At 37.9% G+C, this 21,926-nt stretch overlaps 1 protein-coding gene across 1 annotated transcript; it reads left to right on the top strand.

Moving 5' to 3' along the window:
* Window positions 1–251: 251 nt before the first annotated feature.
* On the top strand, window positions 252–20,077 carry crtc1a (CREB regulated transcription coactivator 1a). Its single transcript, XM_054596498.1, has 15 exons — window positions 252–377; window positions 2,581–2,697; window positions 3,828–3,953; window positions 4,853–4,914; window positions 5,655–5,749; window positions 6,449–6,534; window positions 6,620–6,660; window positions 7,083–7,273; window positions 7,747–7,892; window positions 8,181–8,273; window positions 9,364–9,462; window positions 10,945–11,049; window positions 13,534–13,617; window positions 13,738–13,915; window positions 14,608–20,077. The coding sequence occupies exons 1-15, from the start codon at window positions 252–254 to the stop codon at window positions 14,811–14,813; spliced, it is 1,755 nt and encodes a 584-aa protein (XP_054452473.1). The 3' UTR covers window positions 14,814–20,077.
* The last annotated feature ends 1,849 nt before the right edge of the window (window positions 20,078–21,926 follow it).

The raw sequence follows: 21,926 nt of genomic DNA, 5'->3' as shown, positions 1-21,926 counted from the left end.
TATTTGTTTTTTTTATAATACTATTTTTAGTTAATTTTTATTTTTATCTTGTCTTTCTTCTACTATGTCTCTTGTGTGCACTTTAACTCTATGCTGCTGTAATAAAGAATTATCTTATCTTATCTTATCTTATCTACTCTGTGCTGTTTTGTTCCACTTATTTTTACCCTCTCCAAACCGGAAGTGGTCCGTCCTCGTCCCGTGTGTCTTGACGCTGACCGTTGAAGGAAAACGGAGCAGACGAGCGAAACATGGCGACTTCGAACAATCCGCGGAAATTCAGCGAGAAAATCGCTTTGCATAACCAGAAGCAGGCGGAGGAGACGGCGGCGTTTGAAGAAGTGATGAAAGACCTCAGCATTACCCGGGCAGCGAGGGTAACGACGCCGCATCCCGTGTTTCCCCCCTTTTACCTCCCACCTCTTCTTCGTTTGTTTTCATCGAGCTGTCAAATATGCATTTGTAGCGCGGAGCCGCACGCAGCCTGGGCAGCGTAGGTAAACAATAACAAACGACCCTTCCTGCCAGCTGGAGCCGGTTTTTTACACCACAACTGCCCACCAACAGAGCTGGCAGGAGGTGACAGGCCTGTAATGTAGATATGGATGTTAGGATCCCTCTTCCGAAAAAGTTATTACATTATTTTGTCCCACTGCAGCGATGGTTTTTCCTCCTCATCTCGTTCTTTTAGAGATAAAGCCGATTAATACAGATGTTCCCCACTGTAATGTGAACGTATATATATGTGTAATGTCAAATACTTGGCTGTGTTTGTGGTGTGTACGGTAGTGATATGCGGTGAAGTGAACTTGTCTGACAGGTCTTCAGGCCTGTGTGCACTGCAACGTGACGATAGACATTTACACCAAAGATGAAGCTGGCAGATTATGTCGAAATTTAAGCCACATACAGTGCAGGCCTCCAAAATAAATCCTTCCGAGGCAGGGATTCAGTGCTGACTAGCTGCTGGGTGAAAGCACGATGGGTAGACAGATTATAACTCCACAGCAGACATGGAGCTATCGCAGTGCTTGTTGTGTGTTTTTTTAACTGTCAATATGTAGAAGAGGAATGTGCAAAAACATATCAGAATACATCTTATTGCCATCTTATGTTACCTTACTGCTACAGGGTTATTTTATTCTATTTCTATGTCTTAAAACTGCACATTTACTCTGACCAAAAGGCTAAAAATCTAATAAAAGTACATTCTTCCTCTGAGTCTTTTCCACAGAAAACATTTTGAATATCATAGTAGGAAATGCGCAGGTGTAAATAATACAATCAGTGATGGCTGGATTCCATTTAGCTGCTTTGGTGTCAGTGTCCTGGTGTGGTGCATGCCAGTGTGTTGTTGTTATTAGTGCCACCTGTGCCTTTTCCTACTATGACAAGTCAAAATGTCCTTCTAGTGAAGCTTCAGCAGATGTGTGGATTTCTTCCAGGTATACGACTACAACTATAAAATTGCAAAATTGTAGTTTATTTGTTTAATTTTCAACAAACTAACTGATGACTCAGTTACGTCAGAATGACCATGTATTTCAGGATACACGTCTTGTCAGAGAGTTCATATAGATTTAATTTTAATTGAATGCATTGTCAAATAGAAGGAAGCTCTTGTCTGTTCGACCTGTTGGAAGTGGGCTTCTGGTTTAGAGTTCTCATAATTTTCATACTGTCCCCTGCCTCTCCCCTCCACCTTCTCCCTGTCTTTCTTCTCTCTGTTCCTGTCTCGCTGTGGTTGAAAATATTTGCATTGTCCTCTTCCTGATCCCGAAATGTTACAATAATTAATAATTTGTCCTCAGAGTAGGTACAACTTGGCTAAAGAGATGCACTCTAAGGTCAAAGGCTTATCAAACTACACCAGTTATGCAGGTGTAGTAATTGTTATTATTTGATTTTCTGCCCTGCAAACAGTGAGCAGTGGGCTTGCGTGAGAAAATGTAATTGACCAGTTCTGAGTTCTCAAATGGGAAATGGAACTGGATGTTGCTTTAGGATAAGAACACTGTTGAAAGGCATGAGAACACTTTTGGAAATTCAACCATGTGCGTGTTTGGTCCATGTTGAATTATCTCTGACAAGCTTTGCTTCTGCCTAAAGAATCTCATATGTAGATGTAAAATGTATTCAATTCCCATTGCACCGCTGTGATGACTGCTGCAACTGTAGCATCCTGCATCAAACTTTGCCAGAAGATGTCTAGCAAAACAGAAAACATCAATAAGATAAGATAAGATAAGATAATCCTTTATTAGTCCCGCAGCGGGGAAATTCTCAAGCATGGTGGTTTCAGTTTTGCCGGCTGTAAAACACATCACACAATTATAAGACATGTGATTGAGGTTGGATTAATACAAAGGTGTATAAATGTCCCCCTCTGCAACATTTAGCTTAAGTTTTCCTGTCGTTATTAGTTATATTATTCACTTCATCTTGTTGATGTAGGCCTGTTGTGTGTTTCAAGCCAGTTTGTTGTTTTTCTGTCACTGGAGCCTGAACTTGCCTGAGAAACTGAATTTTTTCTTTTTTTAAAGTTCACACTTGTCTTACCTGGTGTTGCTCTGATTCCAGCTACAGTTGCAGAAAACTCAGTACTTGCAGCTGGGACCGAACCGTGTGCAGTACTATGGAGGATCTTTGCCAAATGTCAATCAGATTGGAAACAGCACTATGGATATGGCTTTTCAGGTGAGGGATTACTTGTGTTTTCTTTATTATTTTCCATCTTTTCAGCAGCTGCTGTGTTGGTGCAGAGTAATAGATTTGCATTGAATGTTGTCAAATGAACATTTAATTTGTACCAGGATTTGTTTTACAGTAATCACCCACAGCTGTGCCATATAAATGAATACCCATTCTGCCCATCTCTGTGGCTTAGTAATATCCTGCTTTATTTATTCAGCCCCGTGGCCGCTCTATAAAAATGTTTACATTTGCTTTTTTAAACAGCTGGTTAATGAGATTCTTGTTTCCTGGGTTAAGCACTCTACACAGGAAGTGACATACTTAATGTTTACATATGTAAGCAGCAAGAGCACTCTGTTTAGAATAAATGGCCGAAGGCAGAGTAAATATACAAACACACAGTCTACACTATATGTGTCTGTTTTACAAAAGAGCTCTATGTCAAAATAACACAGCATTTTTAATAAACATTGTGTCCAAAGTCTTGAAAAAGAGAATGTAACCATAACTATGAACTTCATATATTGCTTTCACAATCCACTTCCACTTATCAACCATGGATGATGCTGGTGTTACTATTTATGAAATAAAGGGTTGTTTTTTTTTTAACACAAAATGTTAATATTTCATGTGAAAGGGGCCACAGGTTTGTGCTTGTCTTCATTGTCTCTAAGCCACATTAAATGAACAAACAGCAGTTAAGATAATAGAAATACAGTTTTTTTTCTTTAGTGTTTTTTATTGTAGTTTCAAAGACAGAAGGAACAGTTAGCAAAATATATTTTTATCAAGTTTGTCAAGAAAAATAAAAAAAGAATAAGGATTTCAAGGTTGTATGTAATGACAATAATATGTATTATTTCATGGAAAAAAATAATGCAAACTGCTTTTCGTGATAAAATCCTCGTTATAGTGTTGCTGCATAATTTCCACATTTTTTTTAATTTTTACTCTATGTAATTATTACTCAAGAAATGTATCCTTTTTTAATAAAAAGGATTAAGTTGTGTTTGATTTCATATTCAGTACTGTCCAATACAGCGGACTGATGTTATTATGTACACGCAAAAAAAGGTGACTTGGAACTGGAATGTTATGCTGTTACGTATCATTTTTCTTTGTTTGTTTGTTAGAATTCAGGGCTGGACACGAACAGGTCGACGCGACACCACGGGCTGGTGGACAGAGTCTACCGGGACAGGAGCCGCATCACATCACCCCACCAGAAGCCCCTTTCTATTGACAAACATGGACGCCAGATATCCTTTAATACCGTCTGTTTATTATGCTGTTTATGAAGATACTGAGGTTAGATGCAGTATTTTAGGCAGAAAACTGTCCATGGTTCTGATTATTCTGGTTGAATAGACCTTTAATGTCACTCTTTCTTATAGTAAGAATAACAATGTTGTAAGTTGTACCGCCCTAAAATTAGCTTTAAGGAGATGTTAACCAAACTCAGTCTGTTCAAACCCACACAGTCTATAGAAGGGCTCTAATCAGGCAGCATAAGTGAAAACACCTGTGTGAATGTGAAGGATCTTTTGACTCATACCTGTGCTGTAGAACTAGGTTACCAATTAATATGAATATCCAAATATTGATATAGGAACAGTTATATTTAGATTTTGTCTGTGGATTGAATATGTTAAATTTAATCTAGTTAATGAGCAGGTGCTCCTTGTTTCTGCATAGGATTACTGGGCTAATATGAGATTATATAACTTTAGAAGATATAATATGTTGTTATGTAGGATTTCTTAACTCCAATCACACGCGTGCCTAAATGTTGCTCACAGATTACAGTATATATATACTGTATTATATGTTACAATTGTTTCTATAGCTTTAGAATTATTTAACTTGTGTATTGCCTGCTTGTTAACGACTTCGGCTTGCAATTAATTAAAGCCAAATTCTGACTGTATTTGTAATAAGCAGCATGTACTGAGCCAGTCAGTATTATAGATTAAGCCTCGACAAATATCAGAGCGGGATGTTAAGCTCACTGCTCATTATGTTTCACTTTTACAACTTACTGCTGGTTTATTTTAGAAACCACCAGCACTGTGCTTCTTAATTTCATCGCTTCTGTGAATGGATTGAATGTGCCAAGACTTCCAGTCTCCAGCTGTATTTTCTTAACCTGCGCTCTCACATTGACAGCTGTCCATATGGTTCAGTATATCTGTCACCACCACCTGATACCAGCTGGAGGAGGTAAGACAGCCTCAAGGGATGAAACATGGGGCCAGCCACGACTGTACATCCTATTCTATTCAATTCAATTTTATCTATATAGCCCAATATAACAAAATTGCCCCAGGGGTTTTTATAATCTGTACAACAGACAACATCTTCTGTCCTTGGACCCTCCTATCGGATAAGGAAGAATTCTTGTACTTTAGTGTTTTCTACTAATTATGATCATATTTAAACTTAATAATTCTGATTTGAACCACACTGCTTTGCACTGTTTGTTTATTTTGTTGATTATATGACTTTTGTATTTGCTTAAATTAATCAGCGCATAATATTCAACCTTAATCTGTTCGGTCTATCAAATGTCAGAAAATGGTGAAAAATGTCTATCTTTATGTATATAATGTTTTGTTTGGTCAGTCCGACACAAATCAGTTTAATATGACATAAGTCATACGATTAAAACACTTAAAAACACGCTTAAAACACCAAAAACTACTTGACCAATAAACAAAACAGTTGGTGATATTTTTCTTTCAATCAACTAATCGATTAGTCGACTATTTGTTACAACTCTAGTTTCTACCTGGTTTAAAACTTGAACTCATATAAGATTGTTTTTATGTGCTATTCATCACCCTATTAGTGCTATTCATCACTCTATTAGAGTGATAAATAGAAAGTATGTCTTTCTTAGATTTTACTATACAATGCAGTGTGTGATTTATTTTATTATTATTATTATTCTTGTGCTGCAGGACAAACTCTGACTCAGCACTGCACCAGAGCACATTAACTCCGGCCCAACAGGCCTCTTTCACTGGAGGATCACAGGAGTTCCAGCCAAAAAGAGGTAACTTCCAGGAAGTCTGGATATATAAAAACATGTTCAGTAACATGCTATTGGTGAAATGCAGACCAGTAGCTTGAGATTTGTGTAATGCCGTATTACTACAAGCTCAATAGTATTCAGTTAAAACATATTGTATGAACTGAGTTGTTAATCAGGTCTGTTTCTAAAGAGCCAGGTCTTAACCAGGCGGATCAGGTCTCGTCCTCTTATTATCTGCAGAAGCTGTTGGTGGGTGGGGCTGTTTTGTTGTACGCCTGTTCATTTTTTGTGGTATTTTGCTGCTTTCTCTTGGTGGTTTAGTTGAGTGCACCACCGTTTGTGATGACAGGGTCTGAATGTGGCTAAGAATGCAGAGGAGTAAAAGGAGGAGTTCATCCAAGTGTCGGGTGAATTTTACTACCAATGAATGATATTTCAATATCAGGAGCACTACGATTGACTATGATTTCTTTGGATACGTTTTTTTTCATTATTGCCATTCAATATTTATGTTTTTTATTTTTTTTATCTTTTTGCTATCGTAATATCACATTCATGTCCCTTTCATTTTTCTTCCTTGCTTTCATCTTAGTCCTCTTGTCTTGATCATATTAACCGAGGACATATGGGCTGTGATTATTATAAGCTCAAACAGTCTGGACATCCGTAAACCCAGGAGACTTAAGGAGACTTTTTTTTGTTATTTTTCCATCTCTCCAGTTCTCCTGCTCACTGTACCAGGGGCTGAAGCAATTAAACAAGAGTCTGAAGAAGATGGACAAAACCAGAACTGGGAGTGCAAAAAGGTGGTTGTTCTCCATGCACATACATGTTTTTCTCGATCAGCTTTCATCTATGTTCATCAAAATACTCAATTTATTTTCTCTGTAGAACATTTCAAGGTCCAAACAGTGCAAAGTCCCAGGGATCCAGTGAGTATTTTCTTGTTTTTCCTGTGTGGAACTAGTGTGAGGAAAGGTTTTCCTAAGTTTTTATCATGGATGGCGTAAATGGTGTTTAAGTATGCAAAGGCTGCTTCAAATTAAGATCCGATGAACGCAACCTATGAATACAAAATAGCTTTAAATTGAAACCATCTGACTAATTAAACATCATTTCCATTTACTCCGCCAAAGCAACAACAGCTTGGAGGCAAAGCGTTTGCAAAAAGCACCACTGGCCAAATGCATGATGTCCAAATATCTCTGGAGTTGTTTGTATTGGAAAACATTTCCAAGTGTTGCTCAGTAATAAGATGCTTAGTATTTAGGTTTCTGTGCCTTCATTTCGTCATTGACATCAGCCAGCTGGGTGTATTACCAACAAGATCACGGCAACCGTCTGTTTTCTGCAGCATATTCCCGTCTCCGGACCAGCAGCTGACCAATTCACTAAAACCAGTAGCCCACAACACTGGCGGTTCTCTCCCTGACCTGACCAACATCCAGTTTCCTCCTCCGCTGCCTACCCCGCTCGACTCAGATGATGCAGTTGGCACCACGTTCAGCTCCTCAAACAACACACAGACCATGGCTAGCACGCAAGGTAACAGTACTGACAGTGGTCACATCAGCTCACATTAAGGCTGTGGCGTAGTGGAGAGTAAGGTAGTTCTCCAATCAGAGGGTCGGTGGTTCGATACCCGGCTTCGGCAGTCGATGTGTCCTTGGGCGAGACACTTAACCCCAAGTTGCTCCCGAAGGCTTGCCGTCGGTGTGGACTGGATGTTGCATGAATGTTAGTTAAATGGTGGCACCTTGATGGTAGCCTGTCATCAGTGTGTGAATGGGTGAATGATATGTAATATACTACTGATTGTAAGTCGCTTTGGATAAAAGCATCTGCTAAATGACTGTAATGTAATGTAATTAAGCTATAACATAGAAAACTTTGGATTTTTCCAAAGATATGTACCGGATATGAATTACTTTCGTTTGAACATTTAGCACAATGCCAATGTCTTTATGACTCTTTGTGTGCTTTTAAAAATCTCTTTCCTTTTTCTGTGTGCTGGGTAGGAGTGAACACCTCTCAGCCCACAGTAACCATGGAAATGCAGTCTGGGCAGGACGACATGGTTCCTCTCATCCTGAATGCAGGAGACTCCCACCAGCACCAGAACCTGCAGCTCTCACCAACATCTCCGCCTCTCACTCTCTCTCAGGTACAGCTGAGTGCTCTGTGCCATGACCTCGGCTCTCCTACGAAAACCAATCAGGCACGTCTAATGGATTTCTGATACCATTTAGTTTAGACACTTCCCGGCGATTTACATTCACATTGATTTTGTTGTGTTAGGGTTATGAGGTTAAGTTTGTGCTGTACAAATGCCATGAATAAGCAATTTTTCAATAGGTCTGTATAAAATGAATGATTTTAAAGATAGATTTTTAGCTTATAAAGGGGAAATCAATCAACTGTGCACATCTTATATGTTGCTGTGCTCCCCCAGGCGGCCATCAACGCCATGAACCTTGAGCAGCAGCTGTCCCAGTATGCCTTCTTCAACCAGCAGCCGTCGTCCCAGAGCCACCAGAGCCAGCAAGTGAGTTTCTCTCCGGCACTCAATCATTCAGTTCCTTCATTCTTGCAATCACAACTATTCCGTTCAACTACGTTGTAAATTACATGCAACTACTTACGTGGCATAATTTCCAATTATTGCAGTGTTAATGCATCAACATTGTAGTTACTTTGGAAAGCTAAATTGTAATCACTGCTGTTTAATGCAAAATGGTATAATACAAACACACTGTTTTAAGTGCCAAAAATCATCCTCTTTGCAAATATATTCATGTGTAAGGGATTTTTATAACCCAAATGTAGATCTCAAATCCAAACGCTTTCAATAAATGCTTTTTATAGTTGCATCAACAGCATCCAGATGTGGGCAGATTGTGAATAAACAACAACAAAACAAAACTAAGAAATTGTACCCTACGGTCTTTCTCTCACTGACTACCTGCAGAGTTCCCACAAGAGAAAATTGATGTAGAAAGTAAAAGCAAAAAAATTGATCTGCTCATTAAGATGTAGCACTCAAATCCATCAATTTGCATTGGCGCTGTGGAAGCACTTAACTATCCTCGGATCAACATTTCATGAAAAAAAAAAAGCTTTGATGAAGATTTGCTCTGAAGTACAGCAGCAGCAGTTACATGAATAATAAAATAATGATTCGAAACATGATTTGTTGATTTGGTCGTGAGTTAAAACATGAGGCCTCTATGATGTTTTATTCTGAGTAATGTTATGTTCCCTTTATACAGTTATAAATATTTGAGCTTTAAAAATTCTACTAGTGACACATGTTGACATAAACACATAATGTAAACAACAGTTAAAAACTGGATTCCTCAAGTGTATTTATGAAAGCATTGTAGTCAAACACATGTACAAGATATTTAGGATATTGACACTGATAAACAATAAATTGTCAACAACAACAGTAGGAATACATGTATGATTACCCTGTAGCCATTTATGTATCGCTCATTTATTTTACATGCCTACATACTATAAAAGCAGATAGTGATGAACTTAATCTGTGATAAGCCAATATTAAAACTTTAAAGTCATACTTGATGACTACAACATGTCTGTATCTATTTATAACCCTGCTCTTTATTTCCCAGCAGACAGGTCTGGTCCAGCTGTCGTCCTCCATGAACTCCTGCTCCCCGTCAGACAACCAGACGTCGTCACAAGCCAACATGACCATGGACATGAACACGGTAAGCAGTGAACGCGTCTGTCTGTATCATATCAGTGCAATCAAAGTGATGACTGTTTTTTCCTGGTTGGTTTGCATTTCCTTCCTGAAATTGTGCCCTCTGATGGCATCAATGCGTTGGTCTCGTAGATACACACTGAACTGTCAAGGTATTCAACTGTGGTTCCAGAGTGAATTTATGGTGGAAAGTCGAAGTTGTATATATTTCTTTACTTTGCTTTTGTTTGCCCATATTTCTTTACTTGTTTGCAATGTACAAATTAATTAAATCAAAGCACAAAACAATGTGCAAAACATCAAGGAATCTAAATGCTCTTGCTAGGCACTGCGCGTCCTTCAGATTTTGGCTCGTGCTGCTCTTCTTCTGCTGCAGTGGGAACGTGTTTGGATTACTGCAGAAATAATGAAGTAGCCTACGCTCTCTTGGTCTCACTTACTGCAGCGTGGGGTCAAGTGAAACATTGTGAGAAAACACAGAAAGACACAAGATTAGTTCTGTTCATTTAACCACAAATTCAAAACTCCTCAGCTTTTATTACGTATCACTTTGTTTTTTTTAGAGGCGGGTTTAGATGTTTGACTCCATTTCTAAGATGTAGGTATGAGGTCTAAAGCAAATCCAGTCAGAGCAAGATAATGGAAAATACTTCTTTCAGTTTCATGAGAGTTCAAACAGGTCTGCTCCATAAATGATAATTGCTCTAGTTTATATATGTATCTAGAGGCCTTGAACTACTTTATCACTTCTCTATCACATGCTACAAATATTTTGATATCGTATCTCTATTAATTGATTAGGAATGGGGAGATTTGAACTTCTATTGGCTTTTGAGTGATAAGAGATTATCAATCTTGTTTGTGCATGTCTAAATCTAAGTGATTTGATAGTGTATCTTTTATTTGCTATGATAGTAACTTTATTTTCTTTCCACAGTTATGGTTGTGTATTGCTTAGGTCAAGTTGATATTGTGATGCGAATAGAAATCATTTTTTTAGTATATGCAAATATTATTATTTTGTTTTGTTGGATGAGAAGATTTAAAAGAGCAGACATGACAGAACAGAACAAAAGAGAGTGTTCTCTCTGATCATCCGGTTTTACAATATTCACTCCCTTAACTTGGTTTGTTGGCAACATTTTTCCTCTCCTAATTAATCCCCCGCAGCTTTCGGTGTGTCTCCCAGCTCTTTTTCAGTATTATTAATGCATTAATGTGACATGCGGTACATTGTGCTCATTACTTTAATTATTTTAATTTTGCTGTATATCAGCATTCGATACTAGTATGCTGGGTTACACCCGTTAAAAACAGTGAATCAATATATAAGTGATTCCTCAGGTCAGGCTGGCAAAAGGTATACCGGCTAACCTACAGTAATACAAGCAAAGCTCCATATCCAGTATGAGGACATTGACACACACGGACGCCAATAAAGAACATCCTCCAATGTGAATAACTCCAACGTATCCTCTTGTATCAGGCCTCGTCCCTTCAACAGTACCGCAGTAGGGTCGGATCCTCTGCCAATCAGTCTCCAACCTCCCCTGTCTCCAATCAAGGCTTCTCACCTGGAGGTTCCCCTCAAGTAAGGGCGTGTGAACCAGTGAGCTGCTGGCTCGCTCTGTTTAAACGTCACCGTCCCCTGCATCGTAGTCCTGTGGTTATCGTTGCCGAGTAGGACTCTGTGGCTGCCCTCCTACAGCTGCTTGTATTGTGTTGACATTAGCAGATCTGGGCAAAGAAAAAACCCCAAATCAAAACAGGCAATTTATTTATTTCCTTGTTTTAATTATTTACTTTACTTCTCTAAAAAGGACAATGAGATTTATTAGTATGCTTAACAGTAAACCCTTTTCACAGCTGTCATAGCAAGTAAATCACAGGTGTTTTTCTCAGTGGAAGTTTTGCAACATACATAACACCATAATTATTGTTATTGGTTAAACTATGATAAAAGAAAATCAAGCTTTACATTGTCAAGAATTGCAGGAAACATATCTGGAAGATAAATGATATAGAACAAATTAAAAATGTTTAAAACCATGTCATGCTATGATGACAGTAATAAATGCTATAAACATGAGGAAGTCCCTATTTTGCCCAGATCTGACCCCCAGTCTCTTGAAGCACTCAGTGTCATTGATGTGTTGTTCTGTAGCTGTGTCCCCAACCTTCCTTCTCTGCTGCTTTTGTGGTATTTGCGTTGCATCTCCACTGTTTCCTCCCCAGTTTTGCTTTCTAAGACACTGTATTGGAGTTTTTTTTATGTTCATCAGATCTTTGTGTTTTTTGTGGTTTAGCATCAGCATGGGGATTTAAAGTAGTGTGGGAAGAGAGATGGTAACCCACCCCCTTGAAGTGTTTTTTTTTAGGAGAAGCTGCTAATCATTCTCGTGGTTGAATCTCAACAAACTGAACCTTGCTTGCAGGGTGGTGCTTTAAGATAAACTAAACGCACCCAAGGTAAACATGGATCAGGGCTGTTATTCTGTGTCAGACTCAGTATTAGCATTTGAGATTTGAAACCCTGACATTGTAACTCATTAACTGCTTTCAGTTTAACATTTCCAAAATAAAACCTTGAATTACACGTTAAAATGTATATTATGTAGAGATTTAGATTCTGTGCTCAACCAAAGGGTTAGCTAGCATTTAAAATAAGCATTTTCTTCTACTGAAGTGTGACTTTGTGTGTGTTTGAGATGCAGTAAAAGAGAAATGTGGCGTGTGTGTGTGTGTGTGTGTGTGTGTGCGTGCATTTGTTTTTTACATGTTTGTCCAGTTGTTTGCTTGCCCAGCTCTGACCTGAGCTGAAGTGGCTCACTCGTAGCGCTACGGTTATCCATGGGCTAAACCACAGCTGACAGGCTGTGCGCTCTATTATCCTGCTCTGCCCTGTGGGGACATCTGCAGCACACACAGATAATTTGGTTTTGAACTAGGAGGAGCACGGGCTGAGAATATGATCCAATTACTTATACATTAAGAGGCCACGATGAAATAGGAGGATTTCTGTCGCTGGGTCAGTGAGGACATTGAAATGAGGAACTTGAAGAGAATTAGCTTGCACTGGATGAGTCGGTAGAGGGAGAATAAAGTCACAAAGGGGATTTTATTTTCTCTCCATTTTGGATTTTATTAATTAAAACACCAAGGCCAGAAGGCAGCAGAGGAAACTCATATGGAAGGAGTTGCCTTTTCAAAGTCTGCATCCTTATCTTAAGCTGACAGATTTTAGACATTTGGTGTTGAGTTGTTAGTCTGTACTGACCTTTGGGATGATGCTATGGAATGGTTCTTATTCATATAATTAATCAAGTCCCTTACTTTTTATTCATTTGTTTAGTCATTTATTTAGTCAGTTATTATCCACCAAAATATATATTTTTGCAGGTTTTCAATAATATTCTTATTATATTTAAGTGCAGAGATTGGACAATGCTGCAGAATTGACGCTTATCTTGTAAGTAGCTCTCTTTATGAAATATTCATGCACTACTTCTTGTGATAGTGGATGCCTGCTGATATCACAGCAAATTCTGTAAATACTGCAAGGTTTGCAAATATTGCAGGGACTGATTTAGTCTGCATTTATTATTAAAACAGCAGACTATAAATTCCTCAATGGGTTGTCACATGTTTGTCGTCTGTCTCTTGCTTTAAACACCCATTGAAAATGAAACAATTGAATTATGTGTTTATTACATGTTAACTGCTTCTTCTGTGTGTGTGCCATCGTTTTACATTCAAGCTGTTTTAACGTTTGCACAGCATCTCTGCAAAATATACACAAATATTGTATCGTACACAAACGGACGACTGTGAATTGGTAAACTCAAGCTACTCAACCCAAGGAATTCCATTTCCAGATGTTGTGAGGTGGTACTTGTTGTTCTAGTATTGTTGCTGCTTTGACTGTGTCTTTTACATATTCCCCATTGTATGTTAATTGTATAACTCCTGCAGCCTGGATGAAGTATGTTCATAGTTGATGCTCCACACTGGGAGATTTTTTTATTTTTTTTTATCAGAGTCTAAATAAACATATTTGGCATGTTTGTTGTTGCAGCATAACTCCATACTGGGCAGCGTGTTTGCAGACTTCTACGACCAGCAGCTCCCGTCCATTCAGGCCAGTGCTCTCTCACAACAGGTACAGACTCTGGCCGTGTCAGGCAAAGCCTAAATGTTTAGCTCTGCTCTCAGTCTGATCTTGCTTTGGATCTTTTACATGTGCAGCAGCTGTGATATTTCTTCATGTTTTGATTGCCAGTTGGAGCAGTTCAACATGATGGAAACCCCCATCAGCTCGGACAGCCTGTATAACCAGACCTCCACCCTCAACTACTCCCAGGCGCTTATGATGGGTTTGACTGGCCATTGCAACCTTCAGGACCAGCAGCAGCTGAGCTACAGCAGCCATGGCAACATCCCCAACATCATTCTCACAGGTGCTGCTTGGTCGTTTGATGTAGCTCACTTAAGGTGTACAGCAAGTGGCTTTAGCTTTGTCAAAAACCTTTCGTAGAGATTTCCAAAATCACATCCCAGAATAAAGCTTGTGCTTCATATTTGCTTGTATATCTTAATATAGTGACAGTTTCTCGGACACTGATTCATTGCAGGACTGTTAGAAATGCATTGGATTTTACCGTTATACCCAACAAACTAGCTTCAAATGTTCTGCCATTGTTTTAAATCTGCCTCTCCTTCAATAGGAGAGTAATACATTCGCAGGTAATCTCTAAATAGCTGTCATACTGACATACCCAACACTTGGCTGCATTTACCAGCTTGCTTCTAAGTGGGGGCACATGCAACATTCTGACCGAGCACTCAGTCAATCCACAATCACCCTCCTAAGTAAACAACATATAATAAACCTATTGAAATTGTATGTAAAAGGATTTTTCCCTTCAGTTGTTTGATAAAATTAGCGGCCTGTTGTTAACGGAAATGTGTAATTAAGATGTCGTGGCTCTGACAGAAAATTACAAAAACATTCTGTCTCTTCTTGCTGCCAATCATATCTTCTCTAATTTTAATCAGGAAGCCACCACTGTAACCCTTAGAAACATCAAAGAGATAAAAATAATAATAATGACATAACATTTTTTTTATGTTCTTTCTTGCCTCTGCTCAGTGAGCAGTGAGTCTCCCCCCAGCCTGCCCAAGGACCTGACCGGCTCGTTGTCCACAGATGTCAGCTTCGATATCGACTCCCAGTTCCCACTGGATGATCTTAAAATAGACCCGCTGACGCTTGATGGCCTGCACATGCTAAATGACCCGGACATGGTCCTTGCTGACCCCGCCACAGAGGACGCGTTTCGCCTTGACCGGCTCTAATCACCGCACCACCTCATGCTCAGGTGTGTGAATGCTGCTGCCCTGGGGCGGCGAGGGAGTGGGGGGGGGGCTTAGCATCTGAGAGGATGAAAACCAAGAGGAGCAGCTTTCTGGAGGGTGCTGGTCAAGTCCTCGTCCGGGCAGAGCATCGATTTCACGCCAACCAACTCAATCAAACCCCGCAAGAGAGCATTTAAAAGAAAAAGACTGGAAACCTTGAAAACTGGAAAGATGGGTTACGACTGATGAAAAGTTATGGTATGAATGATCTTCATTGTTGTGTCAACCACAAATGACACTTTGAATTTTGATTTATTTAGGTGTTTAGTTTTCATTTGAGGGAGCTTGATGAAAATATCATGAGGGCAGAGGGAGGCTGGTTTGATATTCTCCATCAATGACTGACTAAACCACGTCTGCAGAGCAAACCCTTAACAATCTGCAGTATCATACACCTGTTAACACAGAGTAGCTTGATGACTCAGAGAAAAACACAAGTTTAACCTCCCTTTGTGCCACACACACTCAGCAGTACACTCAGTTTGGATATCAATTTAGTGCTAATCCCTGTTTAGTTTGTCATAAAAGCCAAAGTAGGGCCTGGTTTGATTTGCTCGAAATTTCCTCTAAAGTTTTGAGTGATGATGAGTCACTATTTTGTTATTTTCAGGAGATGCTGAATTTTGATTTAACCATAGTAAATAGCAACCATCGGTTATGCATGAAATCACAAATCACTGTGCATACTTGTTTTGCCTTAAAAGCTTGACATTTTGGTTTTCATGCAAAGATTACTATTATGTAAATGAGAAAAAAAATAATTGTCAAGTCATTGTAACTGTTTTACAAGTGGTTTGGCTTACATAATTCACAGTTGCATTTTATTTTTGAGGTGCGCTGTTCTTAATCCATCACTTCATACATTGTCACTACCGTATGGTTTTTCATGCATCAGTCAAATCTTAACGACTAAGGAGTTCTTTGTTATGAAATAGATGTTTACATGCTTGTTTCGTTAGATATTTTACATGTACAGAATGTGATTAGATTTTGCGTAATGGTATCTATGCAAAACTACAGCGATTGGTTTAGGACTGTAAAGTGAAAAAGATAAATGAACCCTTTCAAAAGGAAGCCAACGTGCAAGTTTCTTATGGAATGCACAGCGATGGTGCCATGCTATATTTCTTTTGATACTTTTGAAACTCTTTACATTTTCTTTTCAGACCAGTAAGGTGTAGAGAAAATGCTGACAGTGCGTGTGTCATACAGTAGAAGCTCTCCTTGATTACTCCCAAAGATGTGACCTCAGTGTAGTTGAAATATATATATTTTTCCAGAAAATTGAACTGCCTCTATACTAAAACAGCATTGTTGATGCAATGAGAATGTATTTAGGTCACATCTGTACAGCTGTGTTGTTGCCATCTTGTCATCCTCATTGCCTCTTATATCTAGCCTTCATGTACTGAAAAATAATTTTCACCTGTTATTGTTTTCTCCCTGCAAAGGAGACGTGGCATACTGTTTTATATATTACTTTTTTGTTTCTTTGGCACTACAGTGACACTGAGTATCCGTTTTCTTGTCATGCTTGTGTGTGTCTGTGCCCTTTATCCTTCTGTTCCATGTTTCTCTGACCGTTGGTTCTATATTTTTATGGTTTCAAGCATTTGCTCTTTAAAAAACCCTCTTTGTTTTTGAGTGGATCATAGCTGTCTCATCTCTCATATTGCACTTTATGTATTAATTTAAAACACTGATTTATGAGAGTTTATATACCAAACCCCCCTGTGACTGTTATGTGCACTGGACCTGTGTGCCCTGTCTTTGACTAAACTTGCCTTCTTGTTAAAAAAAAAAAAAAAAATATGAAAAAAAGCTCTATTACATTATAGTTATTTTTAAAAAGAGTTTTTACTTAATCAGTGAATATTTTGTTAGTGGTCTACTGTTGCAGTTTTCCTGGATTTTGGAAAACATTTGTATTTTGGAACAGTGGTGATCAGAGGTGTGTCAGTCCAGTGCTGAAGCTCTTTATGCTACTGAGAGCAGGTTTGAGAAAATAGATCTAGAAAAATATGTGTAATTAATCACCGATTTGCAAATAAAAAGTTTATTATTAAAATATTTAAAGATGCAAGTAGAGTATAATGTGATTTCTCAGATGAGTACATTTAAAATGTACATATTATCACAATGTTGTGCCAGATAGGATAAATCAGTCACTGAAAAGCATTTTAAAGAATTTCTATGGTAATTCAGTCTAGATATAATTATTTCTAAAAGGCCCAATATAAGTTCATTTTCATGAATATTCCACACTATGAAAAAGGTAATTCTGTGGCTGCAACATTATTTCTGTCGATGTGCGTCAAGGTCCTCTAGTGCCAGCATATCCCACCATTATTCTCAGATAACGTAAATGTAAATCAAAAACGTCAGTTAACAAATCTGTTCAAATGAAACTTTTTTTTTTTTTTTAGATGAATCACATTTGTGAGTTTTGATCTTTTCTTTCCTCTTCCCCCTATTTAAATAATATTGTGACTGCACGAATAACTATACGTTTTCCCCTTTACAGCTTGGGTTTTATTTTCTTTCAAGGGTGGAGTACTTTGTTTGTCAAAGTGTTTTGTTTTTTCTTGTTTGGTAATGTTGTCCTTTGTTCTATCTTAATTCAGCGTCATGTGTAGGCTAATGTATCCGCTAAGTGAAGCCTAAAGCATCGGAAATATGGTAATCAGCCTTTTATGCACATGTAGGAGCTTTTGTTTGGTACTATGTTTGACACTGCAATATTCTGTATGTGCTTATTTTCTGTGCAACACCAACAGAGTTTTATTATGTCATGGTATATCTAGACTAGCTTTGTATATTGCTGTATGGTAGGCATAATGTTTTTCGTGCTTTATGTGATATGATGTCAAAGTGAGAAAATGCACTGAGAAATACTGTGCTGCAATATGTCATTGTGGCTCGATATTCTCTGCTGGACCTCAGACTTTATAGAGAGCCTGAAATCTTTGTAGGTCCATTTTCTGTTTTTCTAATTTTTTTGTGCTCATGTAGATAGCTCAGATGTGTCGCCTGTTACTGCCACCTTTTTATGCATCAACGTTCAGGCATCCATTGGTATTATACCAGTGTTTACAGTGACAAGAGTTTACAACAGAGCAATGTTTGTTTTACTCTCCATAAAAAAATGTCCGTTAAATACTGTATCTGGAATAACAGACTACATATGAACAACTTGCAGTGTAGAATAGCAAACTTATTTTGCTATTTAGATTTACCAGTGAATCAGTTATGTAATTCCAATACTATGCCCTAAATAATACATTATATTTGATGAGGTTTTGAAGTTATGTGAATTAATTCAATTTTTTTTCTTCATTTATAAGCATTTCGATGCCCTAAAAGCACCTTTTATTTCTCAGAAATTCCACTTTCTATGTACTTACTATGAGCAGCTACATGCTATCAGAGGTTGTTTGGTTTTTTAAACAGAATAGGTACTATTTAGATTTTATTCAATTTAGTTTTATAGTAAATCTGTCATTTGCGCTGTATATTCTTTTCCCTTTTAGTGTTAGTCAACAGTTGAACCAGAAAGCCAAAGTACAAAACAGCCATAAATGAGAGAATACTTAGACATTTTATCCCTCTAACTGTTGAAACACAACCTTTCCTTTTGTCTCCAAAATATTGTATTGGGGTACGAGTTATTTCATATATCAACTATGAACGTATCAATGCATTGTTTACATTGAACATTATTACAGAAACTATTTCAGCATAATTTAAAGAGATGCGACTGACATATCCTACCCACTTACTGGGGAATCTCTTTTCTGCATGATGCTGAATTTCAAAATATCTCAGAAAATACCTTGACATATTGTATTTTGCTTTAAATTAAGTATACAGTTTTGCTTTGTTTTGTTAATCTGCTGTCAAACACTAATTTTAGTGAATACCACTATATACATACTGTCTGCTAAAAGACAGATACAGTAAGACATAAAATGAGAAATATCAGATACAAATACTGTACAGTCAGGCTATATATCTATGTTTATAGATAAAGATATATATTTAGATTGACTTTGTGTCACAACATGTTAAAACATAAACAGAATCAGGAAGCTGAAGCAGAGTCATAGTGGTGCACAGTCACTCAGTGGGTTACCCACTCTATGAATCCTTTGTGTGCATTTTGAGGACAGCCCGCTGCTGGTTCAAGCCTCATACAATGGCAGCTAAATTGTTACACAATGTTTTTTTTGTGTCTGATAACAGTGATACTATTACACACACAGTTTACTGCCGTGAAGGGGTGCACTACGCTCCATTAGTACGCTCGCAGCAACAGGAAACATTATGCTCATAGAATATGCAAAATCTAGCATTCTGCAGCGCAGCTTGGCAAGTTGGTACTTTTTTGACCTGACCCTTTAAAAAATGACGTGGTTGAAACCTTGTTCTTCAAATTGTGTGTTTTCTATTTAAACTGTCAAATCTGACCAAAAGAATCCAAGTTGGCTGTACTGTGCTGTATAAAAGATGAATTACGCTTCTGTTCGAACTGTACCTGATGTATTTTTCTTGTGTGAAGGCTTCTGTCTTTGTATCTTTGCATTATTATTTGTAAATGAAATGAAATAAATATATCTGACAAAGCAACGATGCTTCTTAATCTTATTATTGTCATTGGGTGGACTACTAAAGGCAATAGAAAACAACAAACTAAAACAGTATTTAAATGATGATGATAACAGCCCCCATAACTGGCACAACTCAGACTTTCACACCCACTCCACAGCTTCACGCCCAGCATTTGCCCTGCCTCTCCCACTCTGTCCACACAAACCATTTTAATGAGTTGACACTGGACATTTTGCATGTGGGATGGGTATGACAAAAGCATACCCAAAATGACTGGTGGTAAGATTTCTGTCTTTTCTACACTAGATAGGGTTCATGATTATGTTGCCGTATCTATAACAACAGACAAATCCCAATATGGCTTTCCCCTTTTGCTTTATTGGCACTACTCATATGGCCAGTGACTTTTACCTCAGCAAATAATATGACAAATTGATTCTTTGATTTGCTTTCTCGCTCTGCAGGTTTCCATGAATCGTTGTGGTACCTGGACCGTAGTCGTGCCTCCTGCTGTGAGCCGACTGACACCCACTGCTACTTCCATTATTATTATTAATCACATTACTATCCCTATTTTCATAATTATAATTCTACTATAATAATTGCTGCTGTTATTATAAGTAGTCTTATTATATGAATCATTTATGTCATATACATTGAATGTGTTGTATCTCTGTTATGCTGCTCATTCTGTACACATGACATCTATTGCATTCTGTCCATCCTGGGAGAAGGATCCCTCCTCTGTCGTTCTCCCAGAGGTTTCTTCCTTTTTTCTCCCTGTTAAAGGGGTTTTTAGGGGAGTTTTTCCTGTGCTGATGTGAGGGAAGGACAGAGGATGTCGCATGTGTACAGATTGTAAAGCCCTCTGAGGCAAATTTGTAATTTGTGATTCTGGGCTAAACAAAATAAACTGAATTGAATTGAATTCTTCTTCAGCCACTTGAAAACCTTGCAAAAATATCTGAATGCACTAAAACTAAGCATGACTGATCCCCCCCAAAGAATCCATCCTGATCAAACTTCCCCCCTGCAGTCCACTGACTCAAATCTAAAGCTCCCGGGCTTCACCATCTCTGATGCCCTCAAATGGCTCAATAGTGTCTTACAGCCAATCTGCTCCAATGATGCAGCATCTTCTCTTTTAGTTGTTTTACCCTCTTTTTGGAACTGAATGACTCCATCTGCTGGTGGAATGCTGCAAAATAAAGTCACCAATGTTAAATTATAACAACTTGCATGTTGTGGGAGAAAAACATCTATATCATACTTTAATTTTAATGTCTGCCTCAAAAGTGATCTTTAGTTAGGCTCCAAAATTTGGCAATATGTATGTATAATTGCTGAGAGATTTTGCAAGTTGTGTGTGTGTGTTTTGTCATCCAGTTTAGACCTGAAACAGTTAGTCTACTCATCGATTATTTGATTGATACAAAGTTAATCACTAACATTTTTCATGACTTAAGAATTGTGTAAGTCCTTTAACAAGCAAAAAATGCCAAACAGTATCTTGTTCCAGCTTCTAAAATATGAGGATTTGCAGTTTTTCTGCTTTATGCCATCGTCCATTGAATACCTTTTTGAACGTTTGGTCTTACTTGGACTTTTACATTGCATTCCTCATTTATTTCAAAGGCTGCTTCAAATTCCATAACATACCACCAACACATACAGTACCAGTCAAAAGTTTGGACACACCTTCTCATTCAACTACTTTGAAGAATCTAAAATATAAAACATATTCTGGTTAGTTGAGCATTTGTTTGTTTACCACATAATTCCATATGTGTTCCTTCATAGTGTGGATGTCTTCAATATTAATCTACAATGTATACATTATATTTGGACTTTTACATTGCATTCCTCATTTATTTCAAAGGCTGCTTCAAATTCCATAACATACCACCAACATACAGTACCAGTCAAAAGTTTGGACACACCTTCTCATTCAACTACTTTGAATAATCTAAAATATAAAACATATTCTGGTTTGTTGAGCATTTTACCACATAATTCCATATGTGTTCCTTCATAGTGTGGATGTCTTCAATATTAATCTACAATGTATACATTATATTTGGACTTTTACATTGCATTCCTCATTTATTTCAAAGGCTGCTTCAAATTCCATAACATACCACCAACATACAGTACCAGTCAAAAGTTTGGACACACCTTCTCATTCAACTACTTTGAAGAATCTAAAATATAAAACATATTCTGGTTTGTTGAGCATTTTACCACATAATTCCATATGTGTTCCTTTCATAGTGTGGATGTCTTCAATATTAATCTACAATGTAGAAATAAAAAAATAAAGAAAAACCATTGAATGAGAAGGTGTGTCCAAACATTTGACTGGTACTGTATGATATAGTGACAACAACATCAGATCAGGAGAAAAGCACCAGAAATGACACCCTTAACACAGCACTGGGTTTACCT

This window comes from Anoplopoma fimbria, chromosome 3 (genome assembly GCF_027596085.1).
Source record: "Anoplopoma fimbria isolate UVic2021 breed Golden Eagle Sablefish chromosome 3, Afim_UVic_2022, whole genome shotgun sequence".
Classification (NCBI taxonomy): Eukaryota; Metazoa; Chordata; class Actinopteri; order Perciformes; family Anoplopomatidae; genus Anoplopoma; species Anoplopoma fimbria.
The sequence above is the reverse complement of the archived record's forward strand: the minus strand, read 5'-3'. Positions and strand labels throughout refer to the sequence as shown.